General features: G+C 48.5%; 1 protein-coding gene across 1 annotated transcript in view; it reads left to right on the forward strand.

Annotated features, from left to right (window-relative positions):
* The window catches only part of IGF2R (insulin like growth factor 2 receptor), a 95,968-nt gene that overhangs the window by 24,665 nt on the left and 53,922 nt on the right, over positions 1 to 17,381 (forward strand). The window contains exons 3-7 of the mRNA XM_059401378.1: positions 3,718 to 3,839; positions 5,428 to 5,526; positions 10,307 to 10,439; positions 12,873 to 13,002; positions 14,289 to 14,394. Of these exons, the coding sequence (XP_059257361.1) occupies positions 3,718 to 3,839; positions 5,428 to 5,526; positions 10,307 to 10,439; positions 12,873 to 13,002; positions 14,289 to 14,394 (590 nt within the window). The remainder of the gene's footprint in view (positions 1 to 3,717; positions 3,840 to 5,427; positions 5,527 to 10,306; positions 10,440 to 12,872; positions 13,003 to 14,288; positions 14,395 to 17,381) is intronic.

Consider the following 17,381-nt stretch of genomic DNA (forward strand, 5'->3'; position numbering starts at 1 on the left):
CGCGGTCTGGAGGACCTGGCGCGTGCTGTCTGGCGGGCCTGGCGCGGTCCGGCGGGCCCAGCGCGCGGTCTGGAGGACCCAGCGCGCGGTCTGGCGGGCCCAGCGCGCGGTCTGGCGGACCCAGCGCGGTCTGGCGGACCCGGCCTGGAGAGCGCGGTCTGGAGGACCCGGCGCGGCCTGGCGGGCCTGGGCGAGCGCGGCCTGGTCTGGCGGGCCCGGCCTGGAGACCGCGGTCTGGTGGGCCTGGCGCGCGCAGCCTGGTCTGGAGGACCCGGCCTGGAGAGCGCGGCCTGGAGGACCCTGCGCGGTCTGGTCTGGTGGGGCCCCGCCAGTGCGGTCTGGTCTGGCGGACCCGGCCTGGAGAGCGTGGTCTGGCGGGCCCGGCGCGCGGTCTGGAGGACCCGGCGCGGTCTGGCGGGCCCGGCGAGCGCGGCCCAGCCCATTTGGCGCCGTCCTCGGGAGCTGGCCGTGGGCCTGGCGTGCTGGCCGCGGCCCCGCAGTCCTCACCCGGCTCTCGTCCGGGGAGGACGGCCAGGCTGGCCGGTTGCCGCGGTTGTCTGCCGCGGTTCGCTGCGGCCTCTTCCCGAGTGCCCGGGTTGGCAGCCGGTCCCGGCCACCGGGCGGAGCGGGCAGAGGAAGAAGGCGAGATGGACAGGCGGGTGCGATGCTGATGGGGGCCTGGCGCTTAGGGATGCCGGTGCCCCGTGCCGCGGCGGCAAAGGTTGGCTGGATCCCTCCCAGCCCGAGGCCAGGACCCTCTGCGTTTCCTTTTCAGGGCGGGCCCAGCTGTTACGAGGAGCCCCCAGGAGCTCTGGGCACAGGGCCGGAAGGGGCTGCTGTGTGGGGGGACGGGAGGCGTGGGGGAGGGTCTTCAAGGTGGGGGGGGGGACCGTGGCCTGTGAGCGCCCCCTTGTGGCAGCGGCTTGTGCAGCTTGCTGCGGTCCTCGCCCGCCCTCCGTGTCTCCTGGAGCGCAGCACTGCAGGGGCGCGTAGAAGCCCCGCCCCATCTCGCGGCGCTAGACACGCCTACCATGGGCGGGGCTACGGGTGCTGTCCACGGGGCGCTGTCCTTGGTCCCGGAGACTGTGCTCTCGGCTGAGAAGAAGGATTTTCGGAAAGATCTCGGGAGTTTTAGGGGAGAGAACGATTCAGGCAGACCTTTGCACAAAAGGCAGGCGGGCAGTCGGGAGAAGGAACCAATGGTCTGTGAGACTGGTGCTGTGGGGGCAGCTCTGGAACCCATTACCCACTCCCCACTGCATCTTAATTTTGATCCTTCCCCTTTTCTTCCTCCTTTATTTCTTTTTTAAAAGAAGATCTCAGGTATTTATATCGGATTGGACCAATTATAATCCCGAGTTCATGATACACAGTCATAACTGATCTGTGGACTAACCTTCTGTTTTTTTTTTTTTTAAATTAAGATTATTTATTTATTTGAGAGAGAGAAAGAACACGAACACGAGGAGGAGAGGGCGGGAGGCTCAGAGGGAGAAGCAGACTCCCTGCTGAGCAGGGAGCCTGATGCAGGACTGGATCCTGTGACTCAAAGATCATGACCGGAGCCGAAGGCAGTTGCTTAATCAACTGAGCCACCCAGGCGCCCTTTTCTTGTTCTTTAATTAGCTGTTTTGGATAATGTGACTACTAACTAATAATGTGATTAGTTGTTTTGGATAATGTGACTACTAACTAATAATGTGATTACTAACAAAATCTAGTAACCCGAGAAGAATAATCACTATCTATGTGTTTTCTCCATCTTCCTATCTCCCTTCAGTGGGAGTAATAATTAACCTGTATTTAAAATTTTCTTCCCTTTCTTTGTTTCTTTCTCTTGCTGTGTCTTATTTCTTTCTCAAGAGTCTGTGTGTGTGTGTGTGTGTGTGAGAGAGAGAGAGAGAGAGAGGTATTTTTATCTTTCTAGGAAGTGTATATCATACTATGTGTAATTTTCTGGGACTTAAAGTGGTAACAACAATATTATGTTGCTAAAGATCAACCAACTCGTTATCTTTCACTGTAGTTTGTTCCAGCCAACTTTTACATAAATATTGTGTGGCTCTCCCAAAGGTAAGTTATCCAGTGTTCTACTGATGAGCATTTCGGTTGTTTCCAGGTTTTTGCTCACATTTCACGTGTTTCATGTGCATTGTTTCCTTTTGTGTAGATACCTAAGAGTTCAGTACGTAGCTCATGGGGTACAAGATGTTCAATTTTAGGACCTAATACCATGCTGAAGCAACAAAGGAGAGCTAGACCACTCTCCTCCAACACTTGGTATTTAACTTTTGTCATTGGAATGGTTGTAATTGGTATGCCATGTGGTTTCAGTATGTAATTCCTTGGTTACCAGTGGTGTTGAACATTTCTCTTCGTATGCTTCCTGACATATTTTTCTTCCTTTTGATTGATCCCATCCATTTTATATTGGGTTATCTAGTGCATGTGACGTGTTCTTTCTCTAGAAGCCTTAACATTTTCTCTTTGCCTTTAATATTAAAATTTACCAAGACATGACTAGGTGTGGGTTTTCCCTTATCTCCGTTTTGTGTGTTCTTTCAGTTAGAGGTTATTTTGTTTCACTTTCTAGGATTATAAAAGAAAAGTTTTTTATTCTTTTCCTGTGTGTGAGAATCTATATTCTTGATTCCAGTTCTTTGCTAGCTTTGTCTATCTTCCAGTTTATAAGTAGTTTGTTTTCATTAAGCTATATTTTGATGAAAGTAAACTTTTAAATTTAAGAAGTCAAATATATTAATATTCCGAAGTTAATGCTTTGAGTTTTAAATACTTTTCTACATTAAGATCTAAAAGATAACTATATTTTGTACTAAAAGTTCTTAAGTTTGATGTTTATGTCTTTATTTTAGAGTTGATTTTTGTATACAGTGGTAGGCAGGGATCCAGTTTTTTTCTTTTTTCACATGTGGATTCTCATTTTCTTTAGTTCCCTTTATTGAATAGTCTCTTCTTTGCTCATTGATCTGTTATTCTGTCTTATATCAAGGTTTGATTTGTACGTATCTCTCTTCGCTCTCTCTTCTAATCTGCTTGTGAGTTTATCTGCTCCTATGCCAATTTATTACCATATTGGTATGGCATAGACATTTTATTCCAGATTATTGCAGTGACAGTCCTGGCAAACTGAGATGTAATCACCCTACTTGTGAGCCATTCTAAAGAAATTTTATTTTATAACAGGTAATTAGGAAATTATTTATTTTATAACAGGTAATGGGAAATTATTGAAGAACTTGAGCAGTTGAGTTATATATTCTGATTTACATTTTCTAAGATCACACTGGTTGAGGTAGATGGGGAAAGGGGGAATGGTGAGGGACAAGATGGAGGCAAGGGGACCAATCTTACACTATTGCCAGAGTGTAGGTGAGAGATGGTAGTGGTTTTAGTAGCAGCAGTAGTAGAGGTGGTGAGATGTGGGTGGATTTGAGATGGAGGCAAAACCATTATAACTTTCTGATTTATTGAATGTGGTAGATAAGAGAAAGATAAGACTCTAATGTGTTTGGGGCTTGACCAGTAGCTTGATGGAAATGCCATTCTTCAGATGGAAAATCCTGGCGAAGGGACAGTTTGTAAGTTTATGAGCCTTCAGATGAATTATAGTGCCACTTTTAATTTGCTTATGCTTAGAAATAGCTTTATGGTTATAAATGTTTTATAGTTTGTTCATGTCTTTTCTTTTCCAAATAGGTGATTCTTCTTCAAAAACTGTAACCAGATCTCTTCTGGAATTCAACACAACAGAGAGCTGTAAGCAAAGCCCAAATCACAGAATCCAGAGTAGCATTACCTTCTTATGTGGGAAAACCTTGGTGAGTCCACACAGAGTCACTTTATAATGTTCCATTTGCTAAAAATGTTTGTCCGTTAGGCATTCTTGCTATAGTGTTTTTCTGGGAAGAATAAGTGAGCAAAATTAAAAACACAAACAGAGCCATCAAACCACCAACCAAAACACCATCACCATTAAGAACCAATATGTAAACAAACCGTAGCCCATAGTTACAACTTTTAAGTGAAACTTGACCTACATCCTGTATAAAACTACAATTCAAGGTGATTAGTGTGTTTAAACTCAAAACACTGTTGAGTGTTTCCACTGTAGGCATAAATTTTTTTCTTTCTAAGACTTTTTTTACCTAGCATTTTATCTTGGTAGTTTTAGGGCAGTGCCTTTATTATTATTATTTTTAAACTGTTTTTGTTTCCTCATTTATGTTAAATTGGGAAGACCAGCATCTGTCTAGGAGAAGTCTTGGCCAGTAGGTAATGGCCATCAATCACACCTTTTTTGAGTGTTACTGGCATTGCAAGGGGACATCATTATTTAAAGTGTGATGTTTGTTCTTATTCTTGCATATTGCATATGAGTGGTTGGTTTTAATCTCTGGTATATAGAAAGGACCTTCCAGTAAATACTTGCTAGCTTTTAGGAGAAGCAATTTATATAGAGATCCTACGACTGTTCTCTAATCAGAGTAAGAACCCAAGTGTTTAGAAAAATAAGGTTGTGGAAACTCATGTGGGCTGCCAGATTACCTTAAAGAAAGTATTGTTTTAGAATTTGGTGCTGTGATTGTTGTATCTTTAGGCCCATAATGTCTCCTCTGAAGAACTTTAAAAATAGAACTTAACATTGTTAATTTGGGACCAGCCTGTCAGATGCACTCTTGTCTATGTTGGAACCTTAGAAAAAAGATCTTTTTGCAGTGGTATGAAATATGGAGGTCTGTGTTATAGCATAGGCTAGCTGCTGCTTTAATTTTAACTGATTTCCTTCAGGAGGTCTGTGTTCATCACACGAGAACCAGAATTGCAAAGAACTCCCTAGATTTGCACATGGGAGTGTAGAGGTGAATTTGTGTCACGTCTCACCCAGCAGTGCTGTGGTTGACCATTTTGGAGTCGACCCTGGTTGCAGTCTGTGTGGAGGGGCTGCCCTTGAGTGTGGGGGTGTCTAAAGCGAGGCTGGTGTGTGAACTCGGTCGGGTCCAGATGGGCCTCCGTCCTCAGCTTACAGGAAGTATGAGGTCACATTTTCTGGCTTTGATTTTGTTGGCATTTGGTTAAGAGAACATTTGGAGTCTGAGAGTGGAAGGGCTCTGAGGACTACATCCCAGGAGTTACTGTGCTTGCATAGTTGGGGCAGTAGAACAGTTTTGGACCAGTTATACCAAAATTCCAGCATGATTTCACGAAGCTTTTGTCTCATAATTTCTGGGTTTGGGAACTTCTTGATGACCTTGATTAACTAAAACAGTTGTGTCCTCCCTCCTCCCCCTCCGTGCTGCTTTAAAAATTTTCATTAGCCTTTACTGTTTCTAACTTTAAGGGGGGAGGAAAAAAAAACCCTTACAAAATGCAGTATGGTAACTTATTTTTACTTTTTTTTAAAAATAGGGAACTCCTGAATTTGTAACTGCAACAGATTGTGTGCATTACTTCGAGTGGAGGACTACTGCTGCCTGCAAGAAAGAGACATTTAAAGCTAATAAAGAGGTAACAAGGGGACTCAAGGTCAGGTGCTTACTACCAAGGGCATTCTGGGACCTTTAAGATTTGAAACACTGGCATAAACCTTTTGGGGTAAAAATCTTTTTTAGTTTTGAAATTCCATTTGAGTAGAGGTACCACGTGATTTAATTGTTAAAATGATGCTGGGTGGTTTTTATTTTTAGGACAGGGCATTTAAAATATCCTAGGATATGATTAGAAGTAGACTGGCTCACCGTCTACCATCTCAGTTTAGTTAGTTAGTTAGTTAGTTCTTGGTTTCTGGTGCCGTGCAGCTCAGTGACTGCCAGGGATGAGCTCGTGTTTAGATTAGACACTCTCTCTCGCAGCGCCCATCTCCTCAGCCTTGGGATGCCTCCTGGACGCTGTGAGTTCAGGCCAGTCAGTTCTTTGCTGGTGTCCGTCAGAGACTGGATGGCTTCTGTCGTTCCTTCCACTCTTTCTCTGGTGTTCAGTCAAGTCGTCCTTCGTGATTCCTGCAGTGTCCTCTCCCCAAGCCCTGAGCCTGAAGCCTGTGCGGCCCTTTCCCTGCCACGTCTCCCCTCCTCCCCCTGCAGGTCTGGAGGTGGTTTTCTGTGCTTCCTGAGGCCACAGGCTTCACGGGTTGATTATTCTGTCTCCCCATTAAGTTTTATGTTCTGAAGGATTGAGTTCAAAGACTCTCTTAGGATCTAGGATCTGAAGATGAGAGCAATCAGTTATTTTCACTGATGGCCCAATACAGTGTCATTCAAGAAGGGCAGAAAGAGAGGAGTTTGTTTTTAAAGAAATAAAGCCACACGAAGCTGTAAATATTAAATGATCAGATACGGAACTGCAAGAGGCAGAATGTTGCCTCCTGGAAGAGAGCATGAGGGACACCAAGTGAGAAAGAAGTCTCAAGTGTGGAAAGAGTGAAGGCCTAATACAACAACACTGACCTTGACATGACAGTGTTTAGATTTAAACCTTGAATTTTAATGCTTTGGTTACCCTGTGTGCCAGTGTGCAATTAGTGGCAGGAAAAGCATGTGAGAGCCACAGAGAGACGCTGCCTCCTGCTCTCCTGTGGGGCCTCAGACTTCTCCCGGTCCCACAGATGTCCTCCTGGACTCTGGCTCTCCAGCTCAGCAGCGAGACCCGTTTTTTCCTGTTTTGACTGTTGTCTTGCCTGGCTTTTTTGAACTGTTATACCTGGTGAAAAATTACTTCGCAAAATAAATACATAAATGCTACTTGTTTTCTATTTTCTTTGCGTCGGAGGTCAGAAGTCATAGACTACAGCCCCTGGGCCAAAGCCTGGCCCTGGGCTGTGTTTGCACAGCCCCAGAACGAAGAACAGTTTTTACATTTGTACAGGATTGTGAAAAAAGCAAAGAAGAACAAGAGAGACCTGTGCGCCTCCGAGCCTAAACTATTTACTTTGTTGCTCTTTATAGGAAAGTAATGGGGGTGGGGTGGGGAGGGCTTGCTCTAAATCAGTTTTTGATGTATGAGGGGAGGAGTATAGTCTGTGTTTTTTCTCCAAACAGTGACATTTAATTTCTCTTAGAAGCCGATCTACACATGGAGGAGAAGTGTGCAGTGTGTCCTCAGTGATCCGGTCTTTAGGTCTGGTTGGCAGCCCGGGCCTTATTCATTCAGTTTTCATTTGTGGAGGGCCTGTCGTGGGCCAGGAAGCAGGAATTTCACTAAATTTTGAAAGGCTTCTTGCTCTTAGAGAGCCCATAGAGGGAGGGTATGGAGGGCAGGTCCTTGCTCATGGCTTGGATTTGCTGTGCCTCAGGTATAGGTCAATGGAGGAGGAATGGGCAGAGGCCCGTGGTGGCCGCTGAGAGGCCGGGCCTCGCTGTAGCAAATCCTGGTGGAGCAGGTTTCCTCTTCTCTGTCTTCAGTGAGGTTTGATTACAGCTTTATACCTTACAGGAGATGGTATTATAGTATGTATTACTGTAGTAAATATTTTATGCAAAAAAAAACAAAAACAAAAAAACCCTGCAAAAAACCCAAAACCAGTCCAGATGTGGTTCGTGTCACTGGAGTCTTGATTTCTGTATCTCGTTTCGGTTGTAAGTGGCTTTGTCGGAGTTAAAACAATTGTGGGGCAAAGCTCATGGTAGTTGCAGACAGTCTTAATGCTTGTTGAGTGAATTCTGGTAGGGCCTTTTAAAGATAGTAATTTCTTTAAAATAGTTTGGATGTACACCCCCTTCCCATCACACTCCGAGGAGTGCAGAGAACTCAGGCCTGGGGTGCTTGTGTTCTTAGCAGAGCTCCACGAGTGCAGTTCGTATACGTCTGCCGCTAACAAGGTTGATTCACTGTGTGGTGTGAGCGGCTGGCCAACGACCTCCTTCCCCCGCGGCTACATTCCTGCTCTTATGAATGTCTCCATTGCTTTGCTCCGTGGAGCAGGAAGTGGGGAGGACTTTCCCCAGGAGCCTTGACTGTTTTTCCGATGCACGCTCCAATTCTGTGGGGTGCTGTGTTAGGCGTGTCTTCTAGTCCTTCCTGGAGGAGAGAGCTGGCCAGAAGTTGCTGAAACTGGCCTGAGCCAGGCGTCTGCAGACCTCGCTTACTGGAATCTCTCAAGTCTTTGGGTGAAGCTGAGCTGGTGGAGAACTACAAGCTCTTTCAGACGTGGCCCCGGCTCTCCTCCACGCCAGCTGCCGGCTTGCTCCCTGCTTGTAGCTAGGGAGTCGCTCCTTGTCTGCTGGTTCCCACCCCTGCCACAGGCCAGGTCGCTCCCTGCTGGAGTTACTGTCTCTGTGTTACCTTGCCTGGAGGATGACAGGCTTTCCATTTGCAGGGTGCTGGATGCCCTGGTTCCTCTCACTGGAGCCTTGTCACAGTCCGCAGGAATACCTTTGGTTTTGGTGGCTTTTCTGCAGGGTCCAGTGTGAGGCTTGGCGTCTGGCCTTCTGACCTTGCTGGCTTCATGTGCCGGCACACCCCTCCCACCCCACCGCTGCAGCCCCCTCCGTCGGCAGCGGGACCACTGATCCCCCCGTGTGCATGGGGAGAGTTCGCTTTAGGGGTCCCATTGAAAGGAGTTCATGTGTTCCCTGAGTCTGTGAGGAGCTGCCCTCGACTCATTCCATACGAGCCCTGAAATCTCTGAGGACTGCACTGGGGGAAATGGTTAGTGGGTCAGAGCAGTCCCGCAAGTTTGATCATCTTTCCTAGAAAAACTTGTTAGCTGAACTACTGTTCAGCTACTAAGTGGTTACCTTTTGTTATACAGATCTACCTGCCTGAGACTGGGGTGGGCGGCCGGGTGGGGTGGGGGGGCGCTCCATCTAAGAGACTGGATGCAGGTAATTTTTGCACTAAAGCTGAGGTCAGGGACCGTGTGTTGATCAGGGATTCAGTTTGAAGGCAGAACTGATAGGACTTGCTGATGGTTTTGGATGTGGAATGTTTGGGGTCTGGATGATCTTAAGGTTTCAGCTTGAGCAGCTGGCTGAATGCTGAGATCGAGAACACTGGAGTAGGAACAGGTTTGGGGGAGAAATAGAATCATTTCTTCCCTTTTTTTTTTTTACTTTATTTTTTTTTTAATTTTTAATTTTTTATTCAACTTAGTTAACATATAGTATATTCTTAGTTTAAGGGATAGAATTTTTAATTTTTTATTCAATTTCGTTAACATAAGGTATTATTAGTTTCAGGGGTAGAATTTTTTGTTTTTTATTTAACTTAGTTAACATAAAATGTATTATTAGTTTCAGGGGTACAATTTAATGATCCATAAGTGGCATATTAACACCTAGTGCTCATTTTTAAATGTTAAATTTGAGATGCTTTTGGGTATCTAAGTGATAATGGGAGGTAACAGTAACAAGTTTAACAGTTAATATGGGCTTGACAGGAACTGTACCAAGAACTTTACATACATTAACTCATTCTGTCCGTACAGCAGCCCTCCGAGCTAATGACTGTCGTTATTTCCAGTTGACGTAGGGGTAAACGGAGGCACAGAGGTTAGACTGGCTCACGGTTGTCCTAAGTGTCAGCAACCAGAGCTTGGACTTAAGCATTCAGTCTCCAGAGTCCGCTGATGAACAAGATCTACTGTGTGTTGCTGGACTTGGGCAGGAGGTGACCGGGGGGAAGAGTGTAGACAGGGAAGTGACCAGAGAAGTCAGGTGTGGAGTACCTCTGCATTAAGAGATAGCAGGAAGATGAAGAATGTTCCCAGGAGGCTGAGAAGGAGCATCCAGCAGGTGGAGGGAAAGCAGGAGCCTCTGGGGGGCTAGGGAGCAAAGAGAAGAATGGCAGTCAGGCAGTAGGGAAGGGCCAGTGACACTCAAGGCTGAGAAAGCACATCATGTCTACAGCAGGCAGTCAGTGGTGACTGGTTGGGAGTGGTTTTGGCAGGGTGGCGACAGCAACCTCCCAGACCCATGTTCAGGCAGAGTGGAAGGGGAGGAAGGGGAGCGGATGAGGATGGACCAATCAGGTAATTTCATTATGAATTGCAGAGCTCCGGGATGAGGGCTGAGGGCAGGGTAGGGGCAGAGAGATCATCTGTAGGCTGGCAGATGCCATAGCATACTGATGGAGATGGGGCAGTCAGGAGGGGAAAACGTGGTGCTAAATGCAGAGCATCTGAAGCACTTGTTGACCTCTGCTTTGTTTCTTTTGTCTCCGAGGGACCGAACGGCATGATAGACCATAAGCGGTAGGACCAGTGTCCTGTGACACATCGGTCAGATGCTCTGCTGAGCTGGTACCACAAGAAGGTGGGTGTCCAGGATTCACCTTTTCTCTTCCTCTCTTCTAGGTGCCGTGCTATGCATTTGATGGAGAACTCAAGAAGCATGACTTAAATCCTCTGATCAAGATTAGTGGGGCTTACTTGGTGGACGACTCTGACCCAGACACTTCGCTGTTCATCAACGTTTGTAGAGACATAGGTGGGTTGGGGGTGGTGGTGGTGAGGGAGGTCTTAGAAGACTTCTCTGTCTTTGCCCTTCCACCGTTATTCCTAGTTGGGTGTCCATGTCACGGAGTCAACCCTCTAAGGAGACAGGAAGATGTTCTCTGTGCATAAGCCCCCCGGGGCCCCCAGTCAGCTTTGGTTCCAATATAGGTTTTATCCAGACTGTATAGGTTTATCCATCTCAGTGGACGCTCTCTGCCAGACATTTTGATTCCAGGATTCTCGGGTAACTGATTTCCAGCGAGATGGTGGGAGAATGAACGGGGTGGGTGTGCCGGGGGCCCCAGACCAGCTGCAGCAGGGTGAGTCAGCCTTCCTGTGGGGGGCCAGGGGAGGACAGCCTCTGGCCAGCTGGGCATACCTACGTCTGTGGGCTTTGCGTTGCAGGCTGGGGGACAGGAAGAGAGGGATGGTCAAGTGACCTTGGGAACTGGGTTGTGATGCATATTTTATCCTAAGCCAGCTTTGGCTTGGCTTTCTTCTTAGCTGCCAGAAGTGGTGTGGGAAGCTTGGGTGTCTTGGCTAAATTAACTGAAGGCTGTACATGGTCTTTATCTAAATAGGATGTTAAGTTTGACTAAGGCTTTGTTTTGTCCGCACTTTCTAGAACCTAGCTTGTGTGTTTTTCAGGGAGTTGTTAGTTTCCTAGACCAAGACTTGTCTTTCTGCTATGCCAGCAGCAGTTCTGTCACGAGTGAATTAGCAAATGAAAAGATGAGTTCTATTAAAAAAAAAAAGAAAAAAGAAAAGATGAGTTCTAGTGTTATCTTTATGTTCCTGTTCCTCACACTGTCTGTGGGACTTTGGCCTTAGAAAAGTTTGGAAAAAAAATATTAAGAATAAACTCAGTATGGGATGGTGTGGCTGAGTGGTAGGTATTTGAGTTTACGGTGAGTTGTACAAATACATATTATGTACCATTTTGATTCTTTCTATGTTTAGGGAAAAAAAAAACTGTTGTTTTAAATTTGAGTATACCACATATGTGTTTCACTAAAAGTGACCAGTGATAATTTTAGATTTTGTGTGTGTCAGGGTTTTTACATCATTCTTTTGTTCTCCAAGGACAGCTTTTAATGTTCTTTTGGAAAAAGGCAGACGAACAAAGCCTGTGTCTTAAATGGGTCTGTAGCTCAAATTTGATTATAAAGCTGAAGAGTCTTGCAGATTATTGAATTCATTTCAGTTTAGAAAACATTTAGATTTCTGGTCTTTCACCATTTCGAGGATTTTCTGAATTCGGTGGCGATTTTCTTATAAAAGCTTTTTTCTTCCTGATTATTGGCAGTTTGGGTTGAACTTCAGTGACTTTGACTCACAGTAATTTTGTAAATTGATAATTTAAAAATTAAGAAAAGTGGATTTACCACCCAGGAAGTTGCCTGGGGTCACAAGCCATGTTGATAGTGACCTTGAGACCCTCACGAGCAGTTGTGGGCTGGCTCTGTGTATCCTCTCTGCACACTTGGGGATCTTGCCTCCTCTTTGGCCTTCAGTAAACCAAGGGATCTGCTAATGCCACGGGGAGAAGAGGTACAACTGGTACTTGATGTGGACTCAGAGCAGCCCCTGGTAGAGTTGTGCTGCACGGCCTTTCCTTTTCATCGGCTGGTATGGCCTCCTGCCAGACTGGAGAAGATAGGGCACCCCCCTCCCCCACCCTGCGCCCCGACTAAGAAGACTGGGCCATAGTTACTCCTTTGTGAGGGACATATTTTTTGAGGCCATCATGTGTGAGGCCCTGAGTCCCAGCCCTGGATGGAGCTGCGGTCAGGTACAGCACCAGTCACAGGCCAGGGATGCAAGTGAGCCTGTGACTGTGTACAAGCAGAGTCGCGGATCGTCTAACGTCTGGCTGTTGTTCTGGGCACATCTAGATGTTCTTTAATCCTCCCCCAGACCTTCGGGAAATGCACCTGGCATTGGATAGTTGTGCCATTAGAGCAAAGTCGCAGGGACAGCAAGGGAGGTTTCTAAGGCCTGGTCCCAGAGCTGTATGTAGGTTCCTTCCACGAACCTTCCCGTCTTCCCACCAGTCCACGGAGTGCCTGCGTTTTCTAGTTGCTTATGGCTTGGACAAGGGGATAATGCTCAAGTTAGTGTGTCTTCAGGAAGGGTGGGGGGACTGTGTACAGTCCTTGAGTACAAAGTATGTGACAGTCCCTGTTTCTCATCACCTCTTCCTGCCAGGAGCAGACTGAGTCTCTTGCCTCTGCTTCCCAGTGGCCCCGCAGGCCAGGACGCATGCACTTCCTGCGTCTGGAGAGGTCACCGGTGCACCCAGAATCTCTCTCAAGCCTGACTTGTTTCTGGGTTCCAAAATTCTACTAACTTGTGTTACTTTGAGGACTTTCAGAACTTTTAGACTGAGGTACAGTCTGACAGCGTCACATGGGATGTCTTACAGACTCGCTGCGGGACCCCAGTCCGCAGCTGCGTGGCTGTCCCGCCGGCACAGCTGCCTGCCTGGTGAGAGGGGACCAGGCCTTCGACGTTGGCCAGCCCAAGGAGGGACTGAAGCTGGTGAACAAGGACAGGTGGGTCCGCGCTGGGGCGTGAGTTCCTGCAGATGCTCGTCTGGCCTGTCCGATGCCACCGCGTCCTGGATTGTGCCGTAGATCCTGGGGCCTTGGTGGACTCCTTGCTGTGGCTTGTTCTAGCACGGAACTGGTGGTGTATCAGGCCACTGCTTTGGTCCACAGAAGACTCTGGAGCATAACCTAAATTTAAAAACGTTTGGGAGGTTTCTATATGTGTGTCTGTGTTAGTTTGCCAGGGCTGCTGTAACGAGAGGCCGTAGGCTGGCTTCCGCAGTAGAAACTTACTTCCTCTCCGTTCTGGAGGCTAGGAGTCCAAGGTGATGGGAGGGCTGGTTTCTTCGGAGGCCTCTCTCCTTGCCTAGTAGATGGCTGCCTTCTCCCCGTGTCCTCACGGGCTCTGTTGGTCTGTGTGTTTGTGTCCTGGTCTCTTCTGATAAGGATGCCCGTCCTATCTGGTTAGCTCCACGTCCCCACCGCCGCCACGCTCCCATGGCCGCATTTTTACTTCCTCTCCTCTGTATAAGCCTTGTCTTCGAACCCAGTCACATGCTGAGGTCCTGGAGATTAGGGCTGCAAAGTATGAATTGTAGGGGGACACGATTCAGCCCATTACGCTGTCCTGAGTGACAAGTGGGTGACTCCTCACAGGGGAGAGGGGACTTTGCAAAGCTTGGACACTGAGTGAGAGCTTGAGCTAGTCTGCAGAGAAGAGGAAGGCTATCTGTTTTCGGCGGGTCTGTGGCCGGTGCACCAGGAGCGGCAGGCGCGTCCCGCCGGGAGATCCCCGCGCACTGGGGCGGCTCGGGCTCTTCCTGGCTGTGGGAGGTCACGGCGGCTGGGGCGCTTGGCTGGCTTCAGGTTAGAGAGAGAAAGATCTTGGCTTCCACTTACAAAGTTATTGTTTAGAGAAGAAGCAGTCGTGCAGCCTCGTGGACAGAAACGCGCTCGGCCTGCTCCGCTGTGTTTATTTTGTTTTCTTCGATTGTTTATAGTGTTTTCTCGTTTGTCTTACTCGAGTAGCTTTTCTTAGTATTTAAATTTACACATTGGTCACTTTATTTATTTTTAAAAAGAAAATAGCACTCATTGACGTTTACTTGAAATCAGCTTTTTAAAAATGGAAATTGAAGGTATTTCGTACTGTGGCTTCCTTTATAGTTTAGTGTTCTTTCTGCTACCCCTGACCCCCAAACGAGTGAGCGGGATGAACACTCAGGGCAACACGTCGATGTGAATGGAATTCATACTTCCATAACACTCTTTTCTCAACGTGTGTCATCCAGGCTTGTCCTGAGTTATGTGAAAGAAGGGGCCAGGGAGCTGGACTTCTGCGACGGTCACAGCCCGGCGGTGACCATCACGTTTGTCTGCCCATCGGAGCGCAGAGAGGTGAGTGGCTCGTCCACAGAGGACTTCCTGGCAGCGTGCTCGTGTGGGCTGTCTAGGTGAGCGCATCTGGGGCTGGTGCGGGATGCTGGGTCTAGGGCCGGAGAGGGGGAGCCAGAGACAGCCAGGGCAGTGGAATTCCAGGAAGACTTGTTTCTGGAGGTGGGGGAACCACTCCTGCCTGCGTGAGGGTCTCAGGGGAACAGCAGGCTGGGGCTTGTTTCTCCTTCCCAACCCGGAGGGGCCCCGTGTGTGTTGATACCTGTGGTATTGCATGTCTATGGAGGATGGCCTTTTTAAAAAAATTTATTTGACAGACAGAGATCACAAGCAGGCAGAGAGGGACGGGGAAGCAGGCTCCCCACTGAGCAGAGAGCCCGATGTGAGGCTCGACCCCAGGGCCCTGAGATCATGACCTGAGCTGAAGGCAGAGGCTTAACCCACTGAGCCACCCGGGCGCTCCGAGGATGGCCTTTTGTTCTGGTTTGTGTGAGATGATTTTAAGTGATTCATGGAAAGATTTTGAAAATTTATATAATAATGCTGATCTGAATGAACATTTGAAAAACCACATGTATAATCTCAAACCTGTGATTTCCTAGCTAGTATTTGTTAGAATGAGTAAGGTGAAAATAGCTAATTGGTTTATAGAAACATAGTAAGAAGTGAGCGGAGCACGTGGTGTGCAGGCCTGGCCGAGCTTCTGCAGGCCAGTGGCCGGAGTTTGGGGGCTTCTCAGGTGGGAGAGTCCTGGCCGGAAGGAAGGTTGTTGTTTGAGGGTCTTGCTGTGAAGTGTTTCATCCCCTCCTCCCACACTCGCGGGCGGGCCCCTGACCCTGTTCCCTGGCTGTCCGCTCAGTTACAGCACACTTGTAAACTCCTTGAGGGTAGGGCCGGGGTCTGGCTGTCCTTGGGCCCGTGCCCGGCCGCGTTGCACGTGTCCGTTGCTGTTCGAGTGTTCTAGCAGGTGTGGGGTGCTGATGGAAGGGAGATAGCCCCCGGGAGGAAGGGCAGGGCTTTCCTCTCATTTATTTCTGTCTCCTCTTAATAGAACGAAGGAGGAGGAGTTGAATTCTTTGGCGAGGGAAGCGAGCTCCCCCTCCCCACAAACAAACATGGAATTTGGTCTGGTTTCGTGCTGGCAGCTGGCCCGTTTTGTGTGTGGGGGTTGTGGAGACAAAAGTGTAGGCCAGGCCAGCTTTCCACTTCGTGTCTGCAGACTTGCAGGGCCACGTGGCGTCCGCTCAGTACAGACCTGACTGGCCAGCAGACGACATGCGTTCTGAAGGTGAATGTTAGGGACGTTGGCGGACACGGTCCATCTGCACCTGCGGATGCGGGGTGAAGTTCTTCCTGCCCGATGAGACAGACGTTCTCAGCTGGCTGGGCTTGTTGTGCGGCCCCTTCCTGCTCGTCCAGGGAGAAGCGGTTCATTCCACCACAGTCAGGGGAATCAGGAGTCTGGGAGTCTCTCCCCTTTCTTCTCCGTGGGCAGTTGGTGGTAGGAAAGGAGGCTGCTTTGTTATTCATGGAGCGAGAGGTTCCATTTCCAGCTTAACCGTTTGCCGGACAGATCTGGGTGACATACGACACCTGAACACTCGAGGGTTTCTTTAAGTGTTTACCAGGCTCATGGAATGCCCTTAGGAGCTGGAATTTTAGTAAATGTTCACCTTGTCATATAGATCTTCTTAAGAAAGCTTTATTGAATTTACATACAGTAGCATTCTCCTGTACAACAGAGTAACCGAACTGTGCGACTGGTGGTGTGATCCTAACGCGAGAGTATTTCCATCGCCCCGAAGAAACGCTCTGCTCGGGGGCTGTCCCTCCCTCCGCACCCCCTGCTCTGGCAGCTGCTAGGTGACTTTCTGTCTCCACGGAGTTGCCTTTTCCTCCCTGATGAGCACATCTTGCACTGGGGGGCCTTCTGTGCCTGGCTTCACCACTCGGCGCTTAGCACCCCATTCCCAGATGTCTGGTGTCCCCAAGCCAAGTAGTTAAAGCCTTGATTTTGAGTCGGACAGAACTGGACTTGAAGCTCTGTGTCTTACTAAGTTGTAGCCCGTGTGTGTAGTCCTGACGCCTTGTCATGTGCCTGGTGCGTGGCTGGCGCGGGCAGCATTGGCCCTGGGGTGTTTCTGGAGGTGTGAGGCTATTCCTGGTACTAAGAACCGTCTCACTCGTTCTCCCGAGGATGGTTCAAAGGGCGACACTGCACTCTCTGGTCAGCAGTGATCATGTCCTTCCCTGTCCACACCAAACACGAGCATCTGAGCTCATGTTTGTAAAAGCTGGTCTCTGGCAGAGTTAGGGTTTGTGGCGGGTCGTGCCCTGGCTTCCCCCAGCGCAGGAGCAGATTCAAGGACCAGTGAGGTGTGCCCGAGGCCCCTTTGACAACCGGAGCAAAGGAGTTACGGACCATCTCCCCAGACACACCTACGGCGACTTCCGCTTAACTTGTGGGTTCGTCTGGCCCGTTCCCTACTGCTCCAGTAGAAAGGAGGGAACAGGCCGCGTGCCTTCTTGAGTCACGGCTGCGTGTGGAGGCTGTGGCTGTCAGGGGACGTCGAGTCCAGGCTGGGCTCCCTGGGTGGACCTCGAGTGTGACTCCTTTAAAAGAGACAGAAATGGTTGCAAGTAAACAGGGTGTTTATACGCCCATGATGGAACTGTGTTGAGGTGGTTCTTGGTCTGAAACAGGAATGGAAGAACATAAAAACCCAACAAAGTACCTTTGAGCTTTTCAGAAGCATGGAAAATCTGCATTTAAAAACATTAGTTTTGGGGCGCCTGGGTGGCTCAGTGGGTTAAGCCACTGCCTTCGGCTCAGGTCATGATCCTCGGGGCCCTGGGATCGAGTCCCGCATTGAGCTGTCTGCTCAGCGGGGAGCCTGCTTCCCTTCCTCTCTCTCTGCCTGCAGTTCTGCCTACTTGGGATCTCTCTCTGTCAAATAAATAAATAAAATCTCTAAAAAAAAAAAAAAAAC

The sequence above is a fragment of the Mustela nigripes genome, chromosome 5, assembly GCF_022355385.1.
Source record: "Mustela nigripes isolate SB6536 chromosome 5, MUSNIG.SB6536, whole genome shotgun sequence".
Classification (NCBI taxonomy): domain Eukaryota; kingdom Metazoa; phylum Chordata; class Mammalia; order Carnivora; family Mustelidae; genus Mustela; species Mustela nigripes.